General features: G+C 33.9%; 1 protein-coding gene and 1 long non-coding RNA gene across 3 annotated transcripts in view; one reads left to right on the top strand and one right to left on the bottom strand.

Annotated features, from left to right (window-relative positions):
- Window positions 1-18,436, top strand: part of RNF180 (ring finger protein 180) — a 130,853-nt gene that overhangs the window by 104,240 nt on the left and 8,177 nt on the right. For both annotated transcript variants that reach the window (XM_016123523.2, XM_016123522.2), the window contains exon 7: window positions 660-785. In XM_016123523.2, coding sequence (XP_015979009.2) covers window positions 660-785 — 126 coding nt within the window. The remainder of the gene's footprint in view (window positions 1-659; window positions 786-18,436) is intronic.
- LOC107499403 overlaps window positions 15,769-18,436 on the bottom strand; it is a 109,665-nt gene continuing 106,997 nt past the window's right edge. Inside the window, exon 4 of the long non-coding RNA XR_001594243.2 lies at window positions 15,769-16,737. This is a non-coding gene — a long non-coding RNA (uncharacterized LOC107499403). The remainder of the gene's footprint in view (window positions 16,738-18,436) is intronic.

The raw sequence follows: 18,436 nt of genomic DNA, 5'->3' as shown, positions 1-18,436 counted from the left end.
CCTTGCTTTCTGTGGCTCATATATAGAGACATTCTGTTATTTAAAGTGAATATCATTTGTGTTCCCTTGTCTGTGTTTATTCAATATTTAACTCATTAGCAAGCTTCTGAAAGGTTGAGAATTGAATTCTACACTTTATAAACATCCTCAAATCGGCAGTGTTAGACTCAGTCAGTGCTCAACCCACCACATATAGAATGAAATAGATAATGAAGTAAAAAGTTCTAGAAGAGTTTTTCCTTTCCATATCATTCCTGAGCATCATGTGATTGTATTCTTGTTATTCTGTTGCTACACACCTCACACATTATCCCACCTCCTTTTTTTTGGTCTTCCTGTTTATTTCCACCTTTTAGTCTGCAGTTTTCTTGAGAGCAGGAACTATTTCTTATTCATCACTGTGTCTTCCGCATCAGGCATAGCCTCTGACAGAGGAGCTACTCAGTAGATGTATATTCTATGTGTAGGCATGTCAAAGTTGCTTCAGATGTGAATTTGGGAGAATTATGTTTGCTTGAGTTAAAATTGATTTTGCTTTTGTCTTTTCTGTCCTAAAGAGATCCGAATTGATTATCAAAATACTGCAATAATTTTTCATGTTCTTGCCATTTTACTCAGATTAATGTTTTAAAATACTATTTTCTTTTGCTTTATTCTAGAACTGAATAATGCCACAAAAACATTCTTTGCTAAAGAATATTTGAAAATAAAACAAAGCTTTCAGAAATCCAGCTCTGCAAAATGGCCCCTACCAAGCTGCAGAAAAGCGTTCCATCTTTTTGGAGGTAAGGAAATTAATCCCTGCCCCCTTCCCCCAAAAAAGAAAAGCCTGGTAACAAGCTCTCTTTTTAAAGCTGTTTTCTTCCTGCTTTAGATGTTAGTGGAAACATATTTCTTTTTAATTAACAATTATTGGGGGTGACATTGATCGACAAAATCCAGTGTTTCAAGTGTACAATCCAACAGTAAGTTGCATATATTGCATCGTGTGCTAACCACTCTTAGTTAAAATTTCCTTCTTTTACCAAATATTTGACCCTTTTTATCTCCATCAACCTCTCTCCTCCCCCTTCCCTCTGGTAACCAGTAATCCACTGTCCATGAGTTTTTGTCATGTTTGTCACTTTTAAATTTAGTTCTCACATGAGTGATATCACTTGGTTTTCAACTTTTTCTCACTTATTTCGCTTAGCATGATCTCAAGATCCATCATGTTGTCACAAATGTCATCTTTCCTTATAGCTGAGTAATATTCCATTGTATATATATGTACCACAGCTTCTTTATTCAGTCATCTGTTGTAGAACACTTCAGTTGCTTCCATGTCCTGGGCACCATGAATAATGCTGTGATGAACATCAGGGTGCATATACCTTTGCTGATAAATGTGTCAGGTTTTTTGGGATAGATACCCAGTAGGATTGCTGGATCATATGGTAGATCAATTTTTAGTTTTTCGAGGAACCTCCATACTGTTTTTCATACTGGTTGTACCAATTCGTTGTCCCACTAGCAGTATATGAGGGTTCCTCTTCCCCCACAACCTCTCCAGCACTTGCAATTGCTTGTCTTATTGATGATAGCCATTCTAACAGATGTTAGATACATCTAACAGAATGAGATGTATCTCATTGTAGCTTTGATTTGCATTTCCCTAGTGGCTAATAAAGTTGAACATTTTTCATGTCTGTTAGCCATTTGTACATCTTTTTGGAACACATGTCTGGTACATGTCCTCTGCCCATTTTTTAATTGGATTGTTTTTTTATTATTATTATTCAGTTGTATGAGTTTTTGTATGTTTTAGATATTAGGCCCTTATAAGAAGCATTGTTTGCAAATACATTCTCATTTGGATGGTTGTCTCTTTGCCTTGTTAATGGTTTCTTTTGTGCAGAAGCTTTTTAGTTTGATATAGGATTTTATGACTCTTCTCAAAGGGAAGTAAAAGCAAAAATAAATGAATGAAAACATTTCTTTATCAATTTTAAGGATGTTGCTGAAAGCTACAGGTATACATATGAAGAAAATGGAGACTTCAATTAGAGCAAAATTTAAGAGAAATTCATGATTATATTTACTTGGCTTTGCTGTCAGTAATGTTTAATGTGCAGATAATGTAATTCATCTCAAAAGTAACAGATTTGTCAAAATCTATATTTGACAAAGCACTGGTATTCTTTATAAGATTCTGAATAATTTGTTATCATAAGCTAGATTTATTTAGTTTTAATATTTTACAGTTGTCCCGCCAGATTAGGACAAGTAGAATGTGGCACAGTCTTGGCGTAGAGAGTATCTCAGAGGCTTACGGTGGACTAGGAATACCAGTTTCTGTGTTCAAGTCCAACTAGCTGTTAGATCTCAAGGATATAATAGAAGCCTCTTCTTTAGTATCTGTCTTTCGATCTGTAAAATGGGAATAATTATATCCACTTCGCCTGATAGAGTTGTTCTAAGGATCAAATGAGTAATGAGCTAATGTGAAAGCACATTCTAGATTATAACTAACTGTACTGTGCAGATATAAGGAATTATCCAAATAAGGACAAGGTAGTCTCTAATACTTTTTTCACCTTTGAGAATTTGTTACTGTAAAATGATGATCATACAATATGGACAAAATATAATCTTTTTAAAACCATGGTGTGTTAGAGCATGACTGCTGTGCAATTTTAGTATTTGCCCCTTACGATATTATAGGGTCTGATTGGAAAGGTTCAGATATGGGGAATTATGATCTTCAGGGAACAGGAAGGAATTCTAGATAAGAAAAACTGATAAGATTAGTACAAGAGTGTCATAGAACAGAGGAGAAAATCAGAGCCTGCATAGTCGAGGCAAAAAAATTGATTTACAAACTCCCTGAGGTTAAAAGAAAGTAGTTTTTAAGGACAAATATAACTTTATGTAGTGGTTTGAATGAAGAAAGTAGTTTAAGGACATTAGATAGGCGCATACTGTTTTCCAAAGTGGTTAGTAACTATAGAAACTCATTATCCACAGGTTTGGTATACAAATGTTTAAAATGTATCACATTTAGCCTAAAATATAATACGAAACCAAATATAAGAAAATCAGTCTTTCTTAAAGGATTTCATACTAAGGAAGAAAAACTCTATCATATAAATTATGTGCTTTAAAAGTTTCTTTTATATCCTACTTTCTACCATACATCCATATTTTTAAAAGAATGAAGCACCTTTATGATAACTCCATAATTTCCTTCATTTTTTTTGTATTCTGGGGTACTGAAGCTTTAAACAGTACTTCCATTTTGATTTCACTTTATTTGTCCTCCATGTAGGGGTTTCACAGAACTTTTTATGTTTTTATGGAGGAGGTTCAAAATAGCTTTATTATAAAACCTAAATTGAGAAACATATCACTGTCAGGAGCTGAGCTGAACTGAGCAAGAGCTAAGCTATTAGTTTCAGCCCAAACTGAAAGTGTTAAGCCTTTAATCACGTGGTACAGTAGGATAAGCATGAGTCTACAACCCAAGGACATGCCAACTCCCCCATCCCCCAACACCCCTGTTCCATTTTCCCCCATGGAACCTCACACTAGTCCAGGGTCAGGTGGATCTGCACAGAGCTGGGAGGCATCTCATGGCTGCAGGTCGTCTGAACAAAAGGGACCAGCAGTTTTATGGGCCCTGAAGTTTATGTAGAGGTTTTGGGGAAGTGGAGGCAAATGGGAAGGGCTGGGTATGGAAAAGTCCTAGGTATTAATTCAGAGTAGGGGAAAATGTCAAGGTTTCCCCCTTCTCCTCCAAAGAGGTCTCAGCAGAGGTGCCTAAAGAAGCCCTGTGCCCAAGGCATTGAATACAGGACTAGGGATTGTAAATATGTGGAAGACCATCACTAGCCGAGGGGCCTGAGACCTCTTTGCAGCTCCTTCAGAGACAAATGCAGTGCTCTACACCAAGTTTGGTGTGGGGAGGGGTACCTTTCTCCTGTGAGGCCTGCTAGGTAAAGCCTTTGTAATTGCCAGCAATCAGGCCTGAAAAGCCACACATAGGATTTTAATCACAAAATGAACTACTCAATGCCCAGAATTACTGAAGCACCTTTGGTACTTCTTGTTTTCTGCTTCCCTGAATTTTGTATTTATCATTTCTTTATACCAGTAGACATATATATATATACTAAATCAAGGTTATTTAATTTTGGTTGTTTTTGAACATTTGCAATAGTAACCATGTATATTCTATATTTGCCTTGTCGCTCAACATGGTTTCTTGGATTCATCCATTTCAGTAAGTGTAGCCACATTCATTTATTTTTACTGTTATACTGTAGTCTATTACGTGAATATAAAACAATTTATTCATTCTCCTGTTGATGATCAATTGAGTCGTCCAGCTTTTTGCTATTATAAACAATGCTGCTGCAAATATTCCTTAATATCGCCTGGTGCGTAAGAGTTCCTCTAGAATAAATTCTAGTAGAAAACTGCTGGGTCATAAGAAAAGTACATCTTTAACTTGATTATCGAAACCAAACTGTTTTCTTAAATGACGGTCCTGATTTAGCACCAGCTACCACATTTGGTATTTTCAGTCCTTTAGATTTTAGCCAGTCTGATAAGTATAAAATGATATCTCATTGGGGTTTTAATTTCAATTTTTCTAATTCTTAATGGGGATTAACTGTAGCTTTAATGTGTATTGGCCATTGAGTTTCTTCAAATGTGATATTCCTTTATGGATTTTGTCCATTTTTCTATTGATTGTATTTTTCTTGTTGATTTTTGAGTTTTAAAATATTTTTGGTGACTCCTTTATCTGTTACTTATATGGATAGCACCTATCTTCTCCCGGTTGTGGTCTTTTCACTTCGTAATCTCTTAATGAATTATAGTTCTTTTTCTTCATTTTTCTGTTGTATATTATCTGCCTTAATAAATTCTCTATTCCCCCAGGGTCACAGAAATATTTTCCTATGCATTTTTCAAATAGATTTTAAAATCTTTGGTATCGATTTGTGATGGTGGCATTTTCTAGGTTTAGAGGGGTGGGGTGCTGTGCTATAAGAAGGAGCCAAATGCTTTTTTTTTTCCTATTTAAGTTTTCCCAACCATTATTTATTGAAAATAATTCATTTCCCCACTGATCCAGTACTAATGTCATATTTTAAATTGTGTGCAGGTCTATTTTTAAGGTCTTTGTACTATTTTATCATAATTATTAAAGCTTTATAATAAGTCTTGACATCACCCTTAAAACTTGTTTTGCTGTAAGAGTGACTTGGCTTTTTTCTTTTCTCTCTCTCTCACAATTTTAGGATCAACTTGTCAGGTTCTATAAAAAACTACATTGTATTGAGGAAGGGAGGTCCTATTCAATGTATGAGTCAATTTGGGGGAAAATTGACGCCTTATAGTAATAGCTTTCCCTGTCCACTAATTGGTTTTCTCTTTTATTTAGATCTTCTAAATCTTTGTTTTTAAATAAAATTTTATAATTTGCTTCACAAATGTCTTATACTTCTTTTGGTTAAATTTATGCCCATGTACCTGCTGTGGTGTTGTCCTCTTTTCTCCTCTTCTGGACCTTGAGTGCAAAGAGTTGTGCCGGTCATACTTCTTAATTTACGGCATACTATCATCACTGGCCTATACACTTGTTTCCTTTTATCCTCATACCCTACTTTCCATTAGGTCGAGTTTAATATTTCTCTTTTTGTTTGTATTTGTATGTAATATGTATTACCGTTTCCTGTGTATATATTTTTAATTTATGGAAGTGGGACTGTTATATATTGTAGTTTCTTATCTTTTTCACCTAGTACTAGGCTTTTAGATCCATCCTGGTGGCTATCTGTACCTCTAACCTGTGGGTACCTCTAATTAATATACTACTAAGGTGTGAACCTACCATATTTTTTTCCACTTATTCACTAACGAGAATACAGAACACCTCCAACTCCCTGCCACTACAAATAACACTAATGGAGATCCTAGTGTGGACCATGTGAATATTTGGCGTAGAGACTTTTTGAGTTTTCAAGTCTTTGGGATAAATACCCAGTAGAGGAGCAGAATAGAATGTCTGGGTCGTAGAATATGAATATACTTAACAAAACAGTGCCAGTAGTTCTCCCAAATGACCAGTATTGATGCCTAGTGACAGTGTGTGAGGGTTGGGACAAATTATAACTATGGAAAATGACAAATGTTGGCAAAGAATGGGAATTAAGAACCTTCATTATTGTTTTAATTTGCATTTATCTGTTCTCTATTAGTTTGAGATCCTTTCAAGTACATTTTAGCCTTCTGGATGTCTCTCTTGTAATTGCTTTTCTCATTTTTCTAAGGGTGTTTTTGCCCTTACAATTTTCCAGAATTTCTTGTATATTCTATATATTATACCCTCACTACCTTTAGACATTACGGATTTTTATCACATTTTGTCATCTGTATATTAAGCTTGCCCATGGTGTCCTTCATTTAAAGAAATTCTTAACTTTGATATTACTTTTTAAATGCCAGTTTATTATTTTCATATTATATATACAAATTTTTTTTAACATTTTATTTTTGTATTTTCTCCCTTTCCCCCCTCCCTTCTGGTAACCACTAGTCCATTGTTCATGTCCATGAGTCTGTTTGTCCTATTCATTTGTTGCTTTTAGATTTATAGCCCACATATGTGATATCACGTGATTTCAACCTTTTCTGTCTTATTTCGCTTAGTATGATTATTTCAAGGTCCATCCATGTTGTTGCAAATGGCAGTATTTCATCTCTTCTTATGGCTGAGTAATATTCCATTGTATATATATATACACCACAACTTCTTCAGCCAATCATCTATCGGAGGGCGCTTCGGTTGCTTCCATGTCCTGGCCACTGTGAATAATGCTGCATGAATATCGGTGTGCAAATATCTTTTTGAGTTTTCAAGTCTTTGGGATAAATACCCAGTAGAGGAATTGGTGGTTCATATAGTAGGTCAATTCTTAGTTTTTGAGGAACCGCCATACCGCTTTTCATAGTGGCAATGTGCAGTCCCACCAGCAGTGTGTGAGGGCTCCTATTTCTCCACATCCTCTGCAGCCCTTGTTATTACTTGTCCTGTTGATTAGCCATTCTAACAGGTGTGAGATGGTATCTCATGGTTTTGATTTGCATTTCCCTAATAGCTAGTGATGTTAAGCATCTTTTCATATATTTGTTGGTCGTTTGTATGTCCTCTAGGGATCATTTGTCTTTTGTTGTTGTTATTGAGTCATATGACTTCTTCGTATGTTTTGGATATTAGGCCCTTATCAGAGGTGTTCCTTACAAATATATTTTCCCATTCGGATGGTTGTCTCTTTATCTTGTTGACAATTTCTTTTGCTGAGCAGAAGCTTTATAGTTTGATGTAATCCCATTTATTTTTGCTCTTACTTCCCAGGCTTTAGAGGTCAAAATTCATAAAATCCTCTTTAAGTCCAAGGTCTTTCAGTTTAGTTCCTATGTTTTCTTCTATGTATTTTATTGTTTCAGGTCTTATATTCAGGTTCTTAATCCATTCTGAGTTAATTTTGGTGTGTGGTGATAGGCAACAGTCTAGTTTCATTCTTTTGCAAGTGGCTTTCCAGTTTTCCCAGCACCACTTATTGAAGAGGCTTTCCTTTCTCCACTGTATATTTTTGGCATTTTTGTCAAAAATTATTCGCCCTTATAAATATGGGTTTATTTCTGGACTTTTGATTATGTTCCACTGGTCCATGGGTCTGTTTTTCTGCCAATACCGGGCCATTTTGATTACTGCCACTTTATAGTATAATTTGAAGTCTGGCAAAGTGATGCTTCCAGCCTCGTTCTTTTTTCTCAGGATGGCTTTGGCAATTCAGGGTCTTTGTGCTTCTGTACAAATCTGATGATTTTTTGTTCTATTTCTTTAAAAAATGCCAATGGGATTTAGATGGGGATTGCATTAAATCTGTATAATGCTTTAGGTAATAAGGTTATTTTAAATATGTTGATTCTTCCAGTCCAAGAACATGGAATATCTTTTCATTTCTTTGTATCCTCTTTAGTTTCTTTTAATAGGGTTTTATAGTTTTCATTGTATAGATCCTTCACATGTTTTGTTAGATCTATTCCTAGATATTTTTATTTTTTTGTTACAATTGCAAAAGGAATTTTTTCTGCTTCTTTTTCTGACACTTTGTTATTAGAGTATAGGAATGCTATGGATTTTTCAACATCGATTTTGTATCCAGAGACTTTACTGTATTTGCTTATTTCTAGTAGTGCTCTTGTGGAGTCTTGGGTTTCCTATATAGAGAATCATGTCATCTGCAAATAGTGACAGTTTAACTTCTTCATTTCCTATTTGGATGTCTTTTATATCTTTCTCTTGTCTGAGTGCGCTCGCTAGGACCTCCAATGTTATAACAGTGGCGATAATGGACAGCCTTGCCTTGTTCCTGATCTTAGAGGGAAGGTTTTTAGTTTTTCACCATTAAGTATAATGTTGGCTAAGGGCTTGTCATATATGGCCTTTATTAAGTGTTTTGATCCCTTTTCTGCATCTATTGATATGATCATAGGATTCTTATTTTTTGTTTATGTAGTGGATCACATTAATTGATTTGACTTTGATATAATTAAATCCACCTTATTTTTGTATTTTGAAGTTTTATTTAATTCTTCCCCATTCCCAGGTCACAAAGTTTTCCTCAGAGACTTTTCTTTTTATATATATATTTATAAGCTTTACCTTTCTCATTTATTTAGGTCTTAATCTAGAATTCATCTCTTATGTTAGAGGGTTCATGTCTGTATTTTTTCAAATGGACCACTTTTCTGAATAGTTATTGAATAGTTATGCTGGGTTTTTAAATTGTTATATAGAAATGTAATTGTGGGATATTAAGCTCAGATTTAGCAACTTTACTAAATGAACTTAAGATTTGAGGGGGCTTTCAACAAAGATAATCATATTTGTCTTATCTGTAAATACAGTTTTATATCTTTTAATACATACGCTTTTACCTTTTTTTGCTGTACTTTCTGAGTTTGGACTTTGATTTTCAATAGAGAAAGTGATGGCAACATCTCTGATTTTTAAAGGAAAGCTTTTAAAATTTGCCATTGAGTGGAATTGTTACTGTTTTGGTAAATACTCTATACCAGGTTTTTAAGAAAGTTCCTCTTCCTAGTTTGCTAATAGTTTGTTCTCAAGATTGCTGTGGCTATTTGGGGTCTTTTTGGTTTTATATAAATTTTAGGATTATCTGTTCTAGCTCTCTTAAAAATTCCATTGGTATTTTGGTAGGGATTGCACTGAATATATAGATTGCTTTGGGTAGTGTGGCCATTTTAATGATGTTAATTCTTTCTGCACCTGAGGATGGTATATGCTTCTATTTATTTGTATCTTCTTTAATTTCTCTTTTCAATGTCTTATAATTTTCTTAGAATAGGTCTTTTACCAAACCCTTGGTTAATTTGATTCCGAGGTATTTTATTGTTTTTGATGCAATTATAAATGGGATTGTTAATTTATCTTTCTCAGAGTTCATCATTGCTGTTCATATAAACTCTTCTAAAATTCATTAAGCTAGCTTACACTTAAATAGAATAGACTCATTCCTTTTCAGCCTACCACAGTGCCTTGTAAATATTAATAAGCAGACATTTTTTTCTTCTTAAAAATATACACATCACATATTTATACATGAAATGGGTAATGTGAAAAAGAATGGAAAGATTCACATTTCTTATCAGGTAGCGGTTGCACTGATGACTGTCAATCTTAGTTCTTTCCCCAAAAGTACCTGTCATTTCCAGGTACTGCATCCTCAGGTATCAGTATTGAATTGATGTGATTTCCAGCCATGTCATGTTCGTTGGCCCACTAAAAAACTATTACACAAACATAAATATATCTATAATATTAAATATAGAGAGCAAACTGGCTAACAGGTTTTCCTAAGACCTTTTTGGAAAAAAAAAATTCACTTTTCCTAAATATACTGAAGTTGAATAAGTTAAAAAAAGGTCATGATTTAAAATTCCATGTGATTTTTCTGGCTGTAACAAAACATACAGCTGAAATGCAGGTGTCTGACATATATTTATGACAGAGCAATCTATTTCTTGTAAAAGCCTGGGGAATTGTTTAATTTGATCATTAGTTTGTCTGAAGGTGTTAGATTGATTCTGCAAGTTTAAACATGTTCAGTAAAAATGAAGGAATATAACATGGAAAAGATTACAAAAGAAAACAGTACATGCTCAAACAGCAGGAGTTTGAATGTAACTCAGAAATCTGCCTTCCCTGAAAGTTGGAGGTAAGTCAGAGATTTTAAAATGCTGTAGACACCATGGTGTTGTGCATTTTAGCAGAAAGTGCATTAGCCTTTACATTTCCTTTGAAACTGGAACAATTTTGTTCACAAGGTAATTTTTTGAAAGAACCTACGAATTACAGTGTCTGTTCCTTTCTGTTTTCCAGTGGCACAATCAGGCCCTGTTTTTGCTATAGGGTTTATTTAGGAGCTTAAAATTTATTTCAGAAGCTGACCCAGTAACAAGCCCTACATTATCATAAACTGCTTTAAAAACAAGAGTTACCTGCAGTTCCACTAAAATGTGAGATCATAGAAAGAGCCAGTTGGATACTAGACTTATCAGAGGGATCACTGTGTAAGTTATAAATTCTAACCACTATGCTGTATACTTGAAACTAAAATATCGTCACTATAATTGAAAAATAAAGAATTTTAAAAAGTTAGAAGGAATATATAATGAAACTTCTACAGCCAATCAATACATGAATAGCCTCAACAATCACATTCAGAGATAGACTTCCGGACTCTACTTATCACATGCAAATGCAAATGACAGGGAGCTCACTACCTGAAAAAAGTGAGCTTGTCTGCTTTAACGAATCTATGGGACATATTTTTATGTTGAATGAAATCTGTCCTCTTAGTTTTTTTATTGGTTCAAGCCTGTTTCAATCTTCCTCCATGATTTGATATTCCCTGCGAGTCTTTATTCCACACACAAAATAGCCACATTCCTTCAACTCTTCCTTAAAGAACCTGGTTTCTACCTAGGTCCTGGTTACCCGTTTCAGAGTTACTACGGGGCTGGAAACCATGTCAATTGGATACTGATAAAATAAATTGAGGATGCAATGCCAGAGACACATTTATCTAGAATATGTTCATTTTTTTTCACATGATCCAGTGTTATTCTCGTGTTCCCTCACTGAATCCATGGATTCTGAGAATAGTTCAATTGGATAATGGACTCAGAACACTTTTTCCTTTTAAGTTCATGATCCAAATGAATTAAAATACAATGGTATATTTTGTTCAAATATCACCATTTCATAACTTTTTAAAATTACCAGCAGTTTTATTTTATTTTCTTCCCCCTGTTCCCCTCTCTCTCTCACACACTCACTCAAATTCCATCTCTTTTATTAGAAGTTGCTTTTTAATTCCACATGAAATTGGATGTTGGTAGAAATGCTACCTTAGTTTTTAAAAATTTTATATTAAAGTGTGCAGCAGTGACATTATGTACTTTACAATATGATCACAGTCTAGTCACTGCACACTTATTTACTAAAATTCCTGTGCTGTACATTACATCCCTATGATTTCATTTTATAACTGGAAGTTTGTAGCTCGTTTTCACCCATCACTTCACTTCCTCCCCTCTGGCAATTATCAGTTTGTTTTGTTAGATTCCACTTATGGTATTTGCCTTTCACTGACTTACTTCATACCCTCTATCTAGGTCCACCCATGTTATTGCAAATGACAAATTTTCATTCTTTTTTAATGCTGAATAATATTTCATTGTATATTTATACCACATCTTCATTATCCATCTATTGATAGACATCTAGATTGTTTCCATATGCTGCAGTGAACATAGGGGGCATATATCTTTCCAATTAGTGTTTTCATTTTCTTTAGATAAATGCCCAGAAATAGAATTACCGGGTTATAAGGTAATTATGTTTTTGAGAAACCTCTGTACTGTTTTCCATAGTGGCTGTACCAGTTGACATTCCTAAAAAAAGTATACACAGGTTATCTTTTCTTCATATCCTTGCCAACATTTATCTCTTGCATTTGCAATAATACCTATGCTAATAGGTGTGAGCTGATAGATCATTGTGGTTTTGATTTGCATTTTCCTGGTGCTCAGCAACTTTTTATGTACCTACGGGCCAACTATATGTCCTCTTTGGGAAATTTTTTCTTTGGGTCCTCTGCCCATTTTTTAGTTGGGTTGTATGAGTTCTTTATATGTTTTGGATAGTAACCCCTGATCAGGTATGTGGCTTGCAGATATTTTCTTCCAATTCAGACTGATGAACAGCAGCTTTTTAGTATGATCTAGTCACACTTATTTTGTTACCTTTGCTTTTTGTCTCAAATCCGAAATATCATTGCCAAGACCAGTATGAAGCAGCCTACCCCCTCGTTTTCTCCTAGGGTTTTATGAGTTTAGGTCTTACCTTCAAATATTAATCCATTTTGACTTGATTTTTATATAGGATGAATATTCAGATTCAGTCTTTTACATGTGGCAATCCAGTTTTTGCAACACCAGTTATTGAATACACTATGTTTTCCTCACTGTATCTTTTTGGATTCTTTGTTGAAAATTGACTATATATACATGAGTTTATTACTGGGCTCTCAATACTGTTCCACTGATCTATGTGTGTTTTTATCCCCATACCATACTGTTTGGGCTAGTATGGCTTTATAATACAGTTTGAAATCAGGGAGTATGGTGCCTCCAGCTCTGTTCTTCTTTCTCAAGATAGCTTTGGCTATTTGGGGGTCTTTTGTGGTTCTGTACAAATTTTAGGATTCCCTGTTTCATTTTTGTGAAAAAATGCCATTGGAATTTTGGTAGGGATTGCATTTAATCAGTAAATCACTTTGGGTAGGACGTTTTAACAATATTAATTCTTCTTAACCCTGAACACGTTTCTGTATGTTTTTTCCATCAATTTCTTATAATTTTTGGTATACAGATCTTTCACCTCTTTGGTGAATTTAACCTGAAGTATTCTTTTTGATGTTATTGTAAATGGGATTGTGTTATTTGTTTCGCATAGTTTGTTGCTGGTATATAGAAATGCAACTGAATTTTGTACATTGATTTTATGTCCTGCAGTTTACTGATTTTGTTTAGTTTTTTGGCTTTAGGATTCGCTCTATATATAATATGTCATCTGCAAGTAGACACAATTTTACTTCTTTCTTTTCAATTCTGATGCCTTTTGTTTCTTGCCTAATTGCTCTAGCTAAGACTTCCCAACTATGTTAAATAAAAGTGCCAAAAGTGAGCATTTTTATCTTGTTCCTAATCTTAGAGGAGGAGCTTTTAACTTTTCCCTGTTGAGTATGATGTGAGCTGTGGGTTTGTTATATATGGTCTTTATTATGTTGAGATACCTTCACTTTATACCCAGTTTTCTAAGAGTTTTTATCATGAAGGGATATCAAATTTTGTAAAATGCTTTTTCTGCATTTATTGAGATGATCATATGAATTTTATCTTTTAATGTGATGTATCACACTGATTTACAGATGTTGAACCATACTTTCATACCTAAAATAAATCTCACTTATCATGGTATATGAACTTTTTAATGTATTGTTAAATTTGGTTCGCTAATATTTTGTTGAGGACTTTTCCATTTGTTTATCAAGGATATTGTCCCATAATTTTCTTGTACTGTCCTCGTCTGGCTTTGGTATCAGGACATTTATGGAAAACTCAAAGCTAACATCAATGTGCAAGACCGAAAGCTTTTCCCCTAAAATTTAAACTGGGATTCCACTTTCACTATTGCTATTCAGTGTTGTGCTAGAAATCTAGCTAGAGCGATTAGATAGGAAATAAAAGGCATTCAAATTAAGAAAAAGTAAACTTATCTCTGTTAACAAATGGCATAATGCAATATAGAAAAAGTCCCATAGCATCTAAAAGAAAGCTATTAGAGCTAATAAATTCAGTTGCAGGCAATAAGATCTACACACAAGAATCAGTGAAAAGGATATTAAGAAAGGTATTTCATTTATAATATCATCTAAAAGAATTACTAGGAAAAATTTTAACCAAGGATGTAAAATACTTACTTACCAAAAACTGAAAGAAATGAAAGAAGACCTAAATAAAAGACATGTCATCTTCATGGATTATAACATTTAATATCATTAAGATATAAGTACTACCCAAAGCTATCTACGTACTCAATGCAGTCAGTATCAAAATTACAATAGCCCTTTTTTGCAGAGATGGAACAGCTGATCCTCAGATTCACATGAAAAAAATGGAGGCCTTGAATAACAAAATCTTGCAGAAGGACTTTAATGTTGTAGGACTCCCACTTCCCAATTTCAAAACTTATTGCAAAGCTCCTGAATCAAACATTGTGATACTAGCACAGGATAGACATATAAATCAATGAAGTAGAAAGTCTAGAAATAAACACATATCATATGTCTATGGCCAGTTGATTTTCGACAAAGGTGCTACGTCCATTCAATGGAGAAAGAATAGTCTCATCAGCAAATAGTACTAGGACAACTAGATTTTCACATGCAAAAGAATAAAGTTAGATTCCTACTTCATAACATATAGAAAAATTAACTCAAATATAAGAGTTAAAATCATAAAACAGAAGAAAATATAGGGGTAAATCTTCATGACCAGTGCCTTCTTAGGTATGATACCAAAAGTATGAACAAAATTTAAAAATATATTGAACTCCATCAAAATTAAAAATTTCGTGCACTAAAGGACATTATCAGGAAGGTGAAAAGGCAGCCTTTATAATTGGAGAAAATATTTGCAAAGCATATATCTGATAAGGGCCCAGTACCCAGAATATATAAAGAACTGAAGAAGATGACGAGGAAAAAAAAAGGGCAATGGGCGTGAATAGACATTACTCCAAAGATATAGCCAATAAAAGGTGCCTAATATCATTCTTTATTAGGGGAACGAATGCAAATTAAAATCACAGTGAGATTCATACTTACTAGAATGGCTATAATTTAAAATTTTTTTAAAAATAAGTGTTAGCAAGGATGTGGAGAAATTGGAACCCTTTTACGTTGCTGGTAGGGGTGCAAAATAATGCATCCCACTGTGAAAAGTTTGGAGTTTCTTAGAAAAGCGAAATGTACAAGTACCATAAGATTCAACAGTTCTACTCCTGGATATATTTCCCCAAACAACTGAACACAATCTCAAACAGATACTTCTATGCTAATGTTCTTTGCAACGTAAAGTTGGAAAGTAAAAAGATGGAAATAAGCCAAGTATCTGTAAACAAATTAATGGATAAACAAAATGTGGCACATACACATAATGGAATATTATTCAGCTATAAAAAGGAATGAAATTCTGATACATGCTGCAATACATTAAATAAGCCAGACACAAAAGGATGAATATTGTATGATTCCGCTCATATGAGATATCTAGAATAGGCAAATTCATAGAGGCAGAGAGTTGACCAAAAAGTCTCCAGACACAGAGAGAATGGGGGATTGGAGCATTACTGCCTAATAGCTGCAGTTTCTCTTTGTGGCAATGAAATTTTTTTTTTTGGGAAATAGTAGTGATGTTTGCACAACTTCATGAGTGTAATTAATGCCACTAAATTATCTACTAAAAACAGTTAAAATGGCAAATTTTGTTATGTATATTTTACCACAATAAAAAAGATTTTCTAAAGACATGATACTCACTTTTTACCTGGTTACAGAAACATTAAAAAATTTTATAATTTAGCCTGATAATTTTATAAACTATATTGAAAATTAATGTTAGAGTTATAAGTAATCTGTAACATACTTATTCAATATAAAAATTTAATTTTTTAGGATTAATACATTTGACTCTGTAATCCAAAAGCTATAGGAGATAAAGATGAAATTTAAGATCCATTTTGCATTAAGTTTTCAAGTATATTAACAGGGTAATGCTATACTAACTCATGACTTTAAAAATATCACTCCACCTCTGCTAAGGCCTACTTATAACAAATCAACTTTTGACACTACCAAATTCTTATGTAATATGAAGAATACAGAGCAGTGAGGCACAGTGTTTCACCTTTTGTCTGTCCCATCACAAATGAAGGATAGGACACATTTCCATTTCAACTGATTTCAGGGCTCTGAATTAACCTCTAAGGAAAACTTTTTCATAAGAACTACAAACTACCTGAAATATATTCATAATAATCTTCAGTTCCTATGAAAATACATTTGAGAGTCTTGATTTGGGAAATTATCAGAAAATATACTGAGTATTCCTTCTCTTCTAAGTCAGTCCTTATATACAGGCACTCATCCATCTATTCAGCAAACATACTGGCTACCCACAACAAGCACTGTGTAAGCTGCTGCAATTGCAGAAATGAATGAGATAATTGTTGAGTCTTTCTTTCTCTAAACAGTTCTTCAAAATAATGGAGACTGCTCTATGGTCTTTGATAGTGAACATAAATTTGAACCATATTCTGTAGGGGGAAAGTTCACAGCCTTATTTTCCAGGATATGAGAGAAATCGTGAGGTAAATTGTTTTAGAGGCAGCAGTACCTGTTAGAGATTCTGGAATGCTGGTTCTTCTTTATATTCTTTCTAAACTTGATAGTGACTTGGTTTTTCTCTGCAGTTCTTTCTCATTCTTTGATATCACACAATGAATTCCTCCAAGAACTTTTTCTTTGTTTTCTTCAAGTGGGAAAATAAGTCAGATTCAACTTTCTATCACTTTTCTTTAATTGTTTTATAAGCCACTTTATTATTTCAGTCACACTGAAATGTTTTTTCCTCCCAGAATCCCTGAGTGTCCTGTTCACATCACCCTAAACTTTTATGACCCAGGATGATGGCTTCCTCTGTCTGGTACATTGCTGTTTGTTGTAGAAAGGTTATTGAGGAGGAAAAGAGACTGATGCACCATTTCAAACTGATAGATGCTCAACCTAGAAGCAACACACAGTATTTTCATTGGACTGTCGTTTTCATTGTCAAGTCTTGTGGCTATGTTTAACTTTTTTTTTTTAGCGTTATAAGTTTCAAGTATAATTGTACATTATGCCTAACTTTTAAGGGGCAGGAAGTGCAAATAAACCGTATACTTGGAAGGATACCAGAGTATTTGTGGAAAGCCCTAAATGTCCCACAACTATGAAAATTTTAGTCCAATTCATTTCAAAACTTAGTGTGGATGTTTTATAAAAATTACCAAAAATTACTCAAGAACTGAAAAACAGGAATAGATCAACAGCTATTAAAGAAATTGGTGTTTAAAAATCTATCCACACACCTGAAAAGACTTCAGGCCCAAATGGTTTTATAGGCTAGATTTACCAAACCATTAAGGATTCTAATTTTATGCAAATTGTTTCAAAGTATAAAAATAAGAGCACAAAATCGCCAAATCAAGAACTGCTAAGTGTGAGATTTACCTTATTTGCAAGCTAACAATTTAGTCTTCCGATTTCCTAGATGCTTGCATAAGATATGACACTCCTGGGTCAGAGACAAAGGATAGTTTATTACATCAGTAACCGGAGCAGCAACACTTATGGTGGACACCTGAGCCCCATTTCTCATAGGGCATGACACCTAGGGCCGGATTATATATATGGATGCGGTGGGATGCATTACATGGAGAGCTCCAAGCTTACAAAACTCAAATCTTTTATAACAGCTATTAACTATGCAGTGTTATAAGGCTATAAAATTAACCTCCTCAGAGGTACATTTTCCAAGACTATTTACTATCAAAATCTCTCTCAAAAAAATAATGCAGAAGAAAGGCAGTCATACCTCTGCTTTCAAGATATACAAACCACGGGAATTATCACCTAATTGCCAGTATGTGTGTTATGAAGTCAATAAAATCATGATATACAAACTGGGCAAAGTGGCATAAAACAGAAAATTGTAGACCGATCTTTCTTACAGAAATTGGCATAAAAACGTCATATAAAATATATAAATCTGAATTTACCAGTGCATGAAAACCAACATCATGGACACATGGCATTTATCCTGGATAAAACATTGGAAAATTTGTCAATTATTTTAACTTTTTTTAATCTGTTTGAATTTATTATATTAACAGATTAGAGAAGAAAACTATGTGAACATTTCAGTAGATACAGTGAAACCTTTTTGAATTAACCAAATAATGAGTGTGTTTAATATTAGCACAAGAATCCAAATTTTCTGATTGCCTGAAGAGTATGATTATTTTCCCCCACTAATATGTGGCAAAAGAGTGTGAAGTACGTGTCTTTATTGTGTTCTTTACTTTAAAATAGCATAGTTAAAATGTACTAATAATATTGGATAATCTTTAAACCATGACTTAATACCAAAATGATTATTACCAGTTTATCACCAATAGTAGGTTAAGTCT

The sequence above is a fragment of the Rousettus aegyptiacus genome, unplaced genomic scaffold, assembly GCF_014176215.1.
Source record: "Rousettus aegyptiacus isolate mRouAeg1 unplaced genomic scaffold, mRouAeg1.p scaffold_m13_p_8, whole genome shotgun sequence".
Classification (NCBI taxonomy): Eukaryota; Metazoa; Chordata; class Mammalia; order Chiroptera; family Pteropodidae; genus Rousettus; species Rousettus aegyptiacus.
The sequence above is the reverse complement of the archived record's forward strand: the minus strand, read 5'-3'. Positions and strand labels throughout refer to the sequence as shown.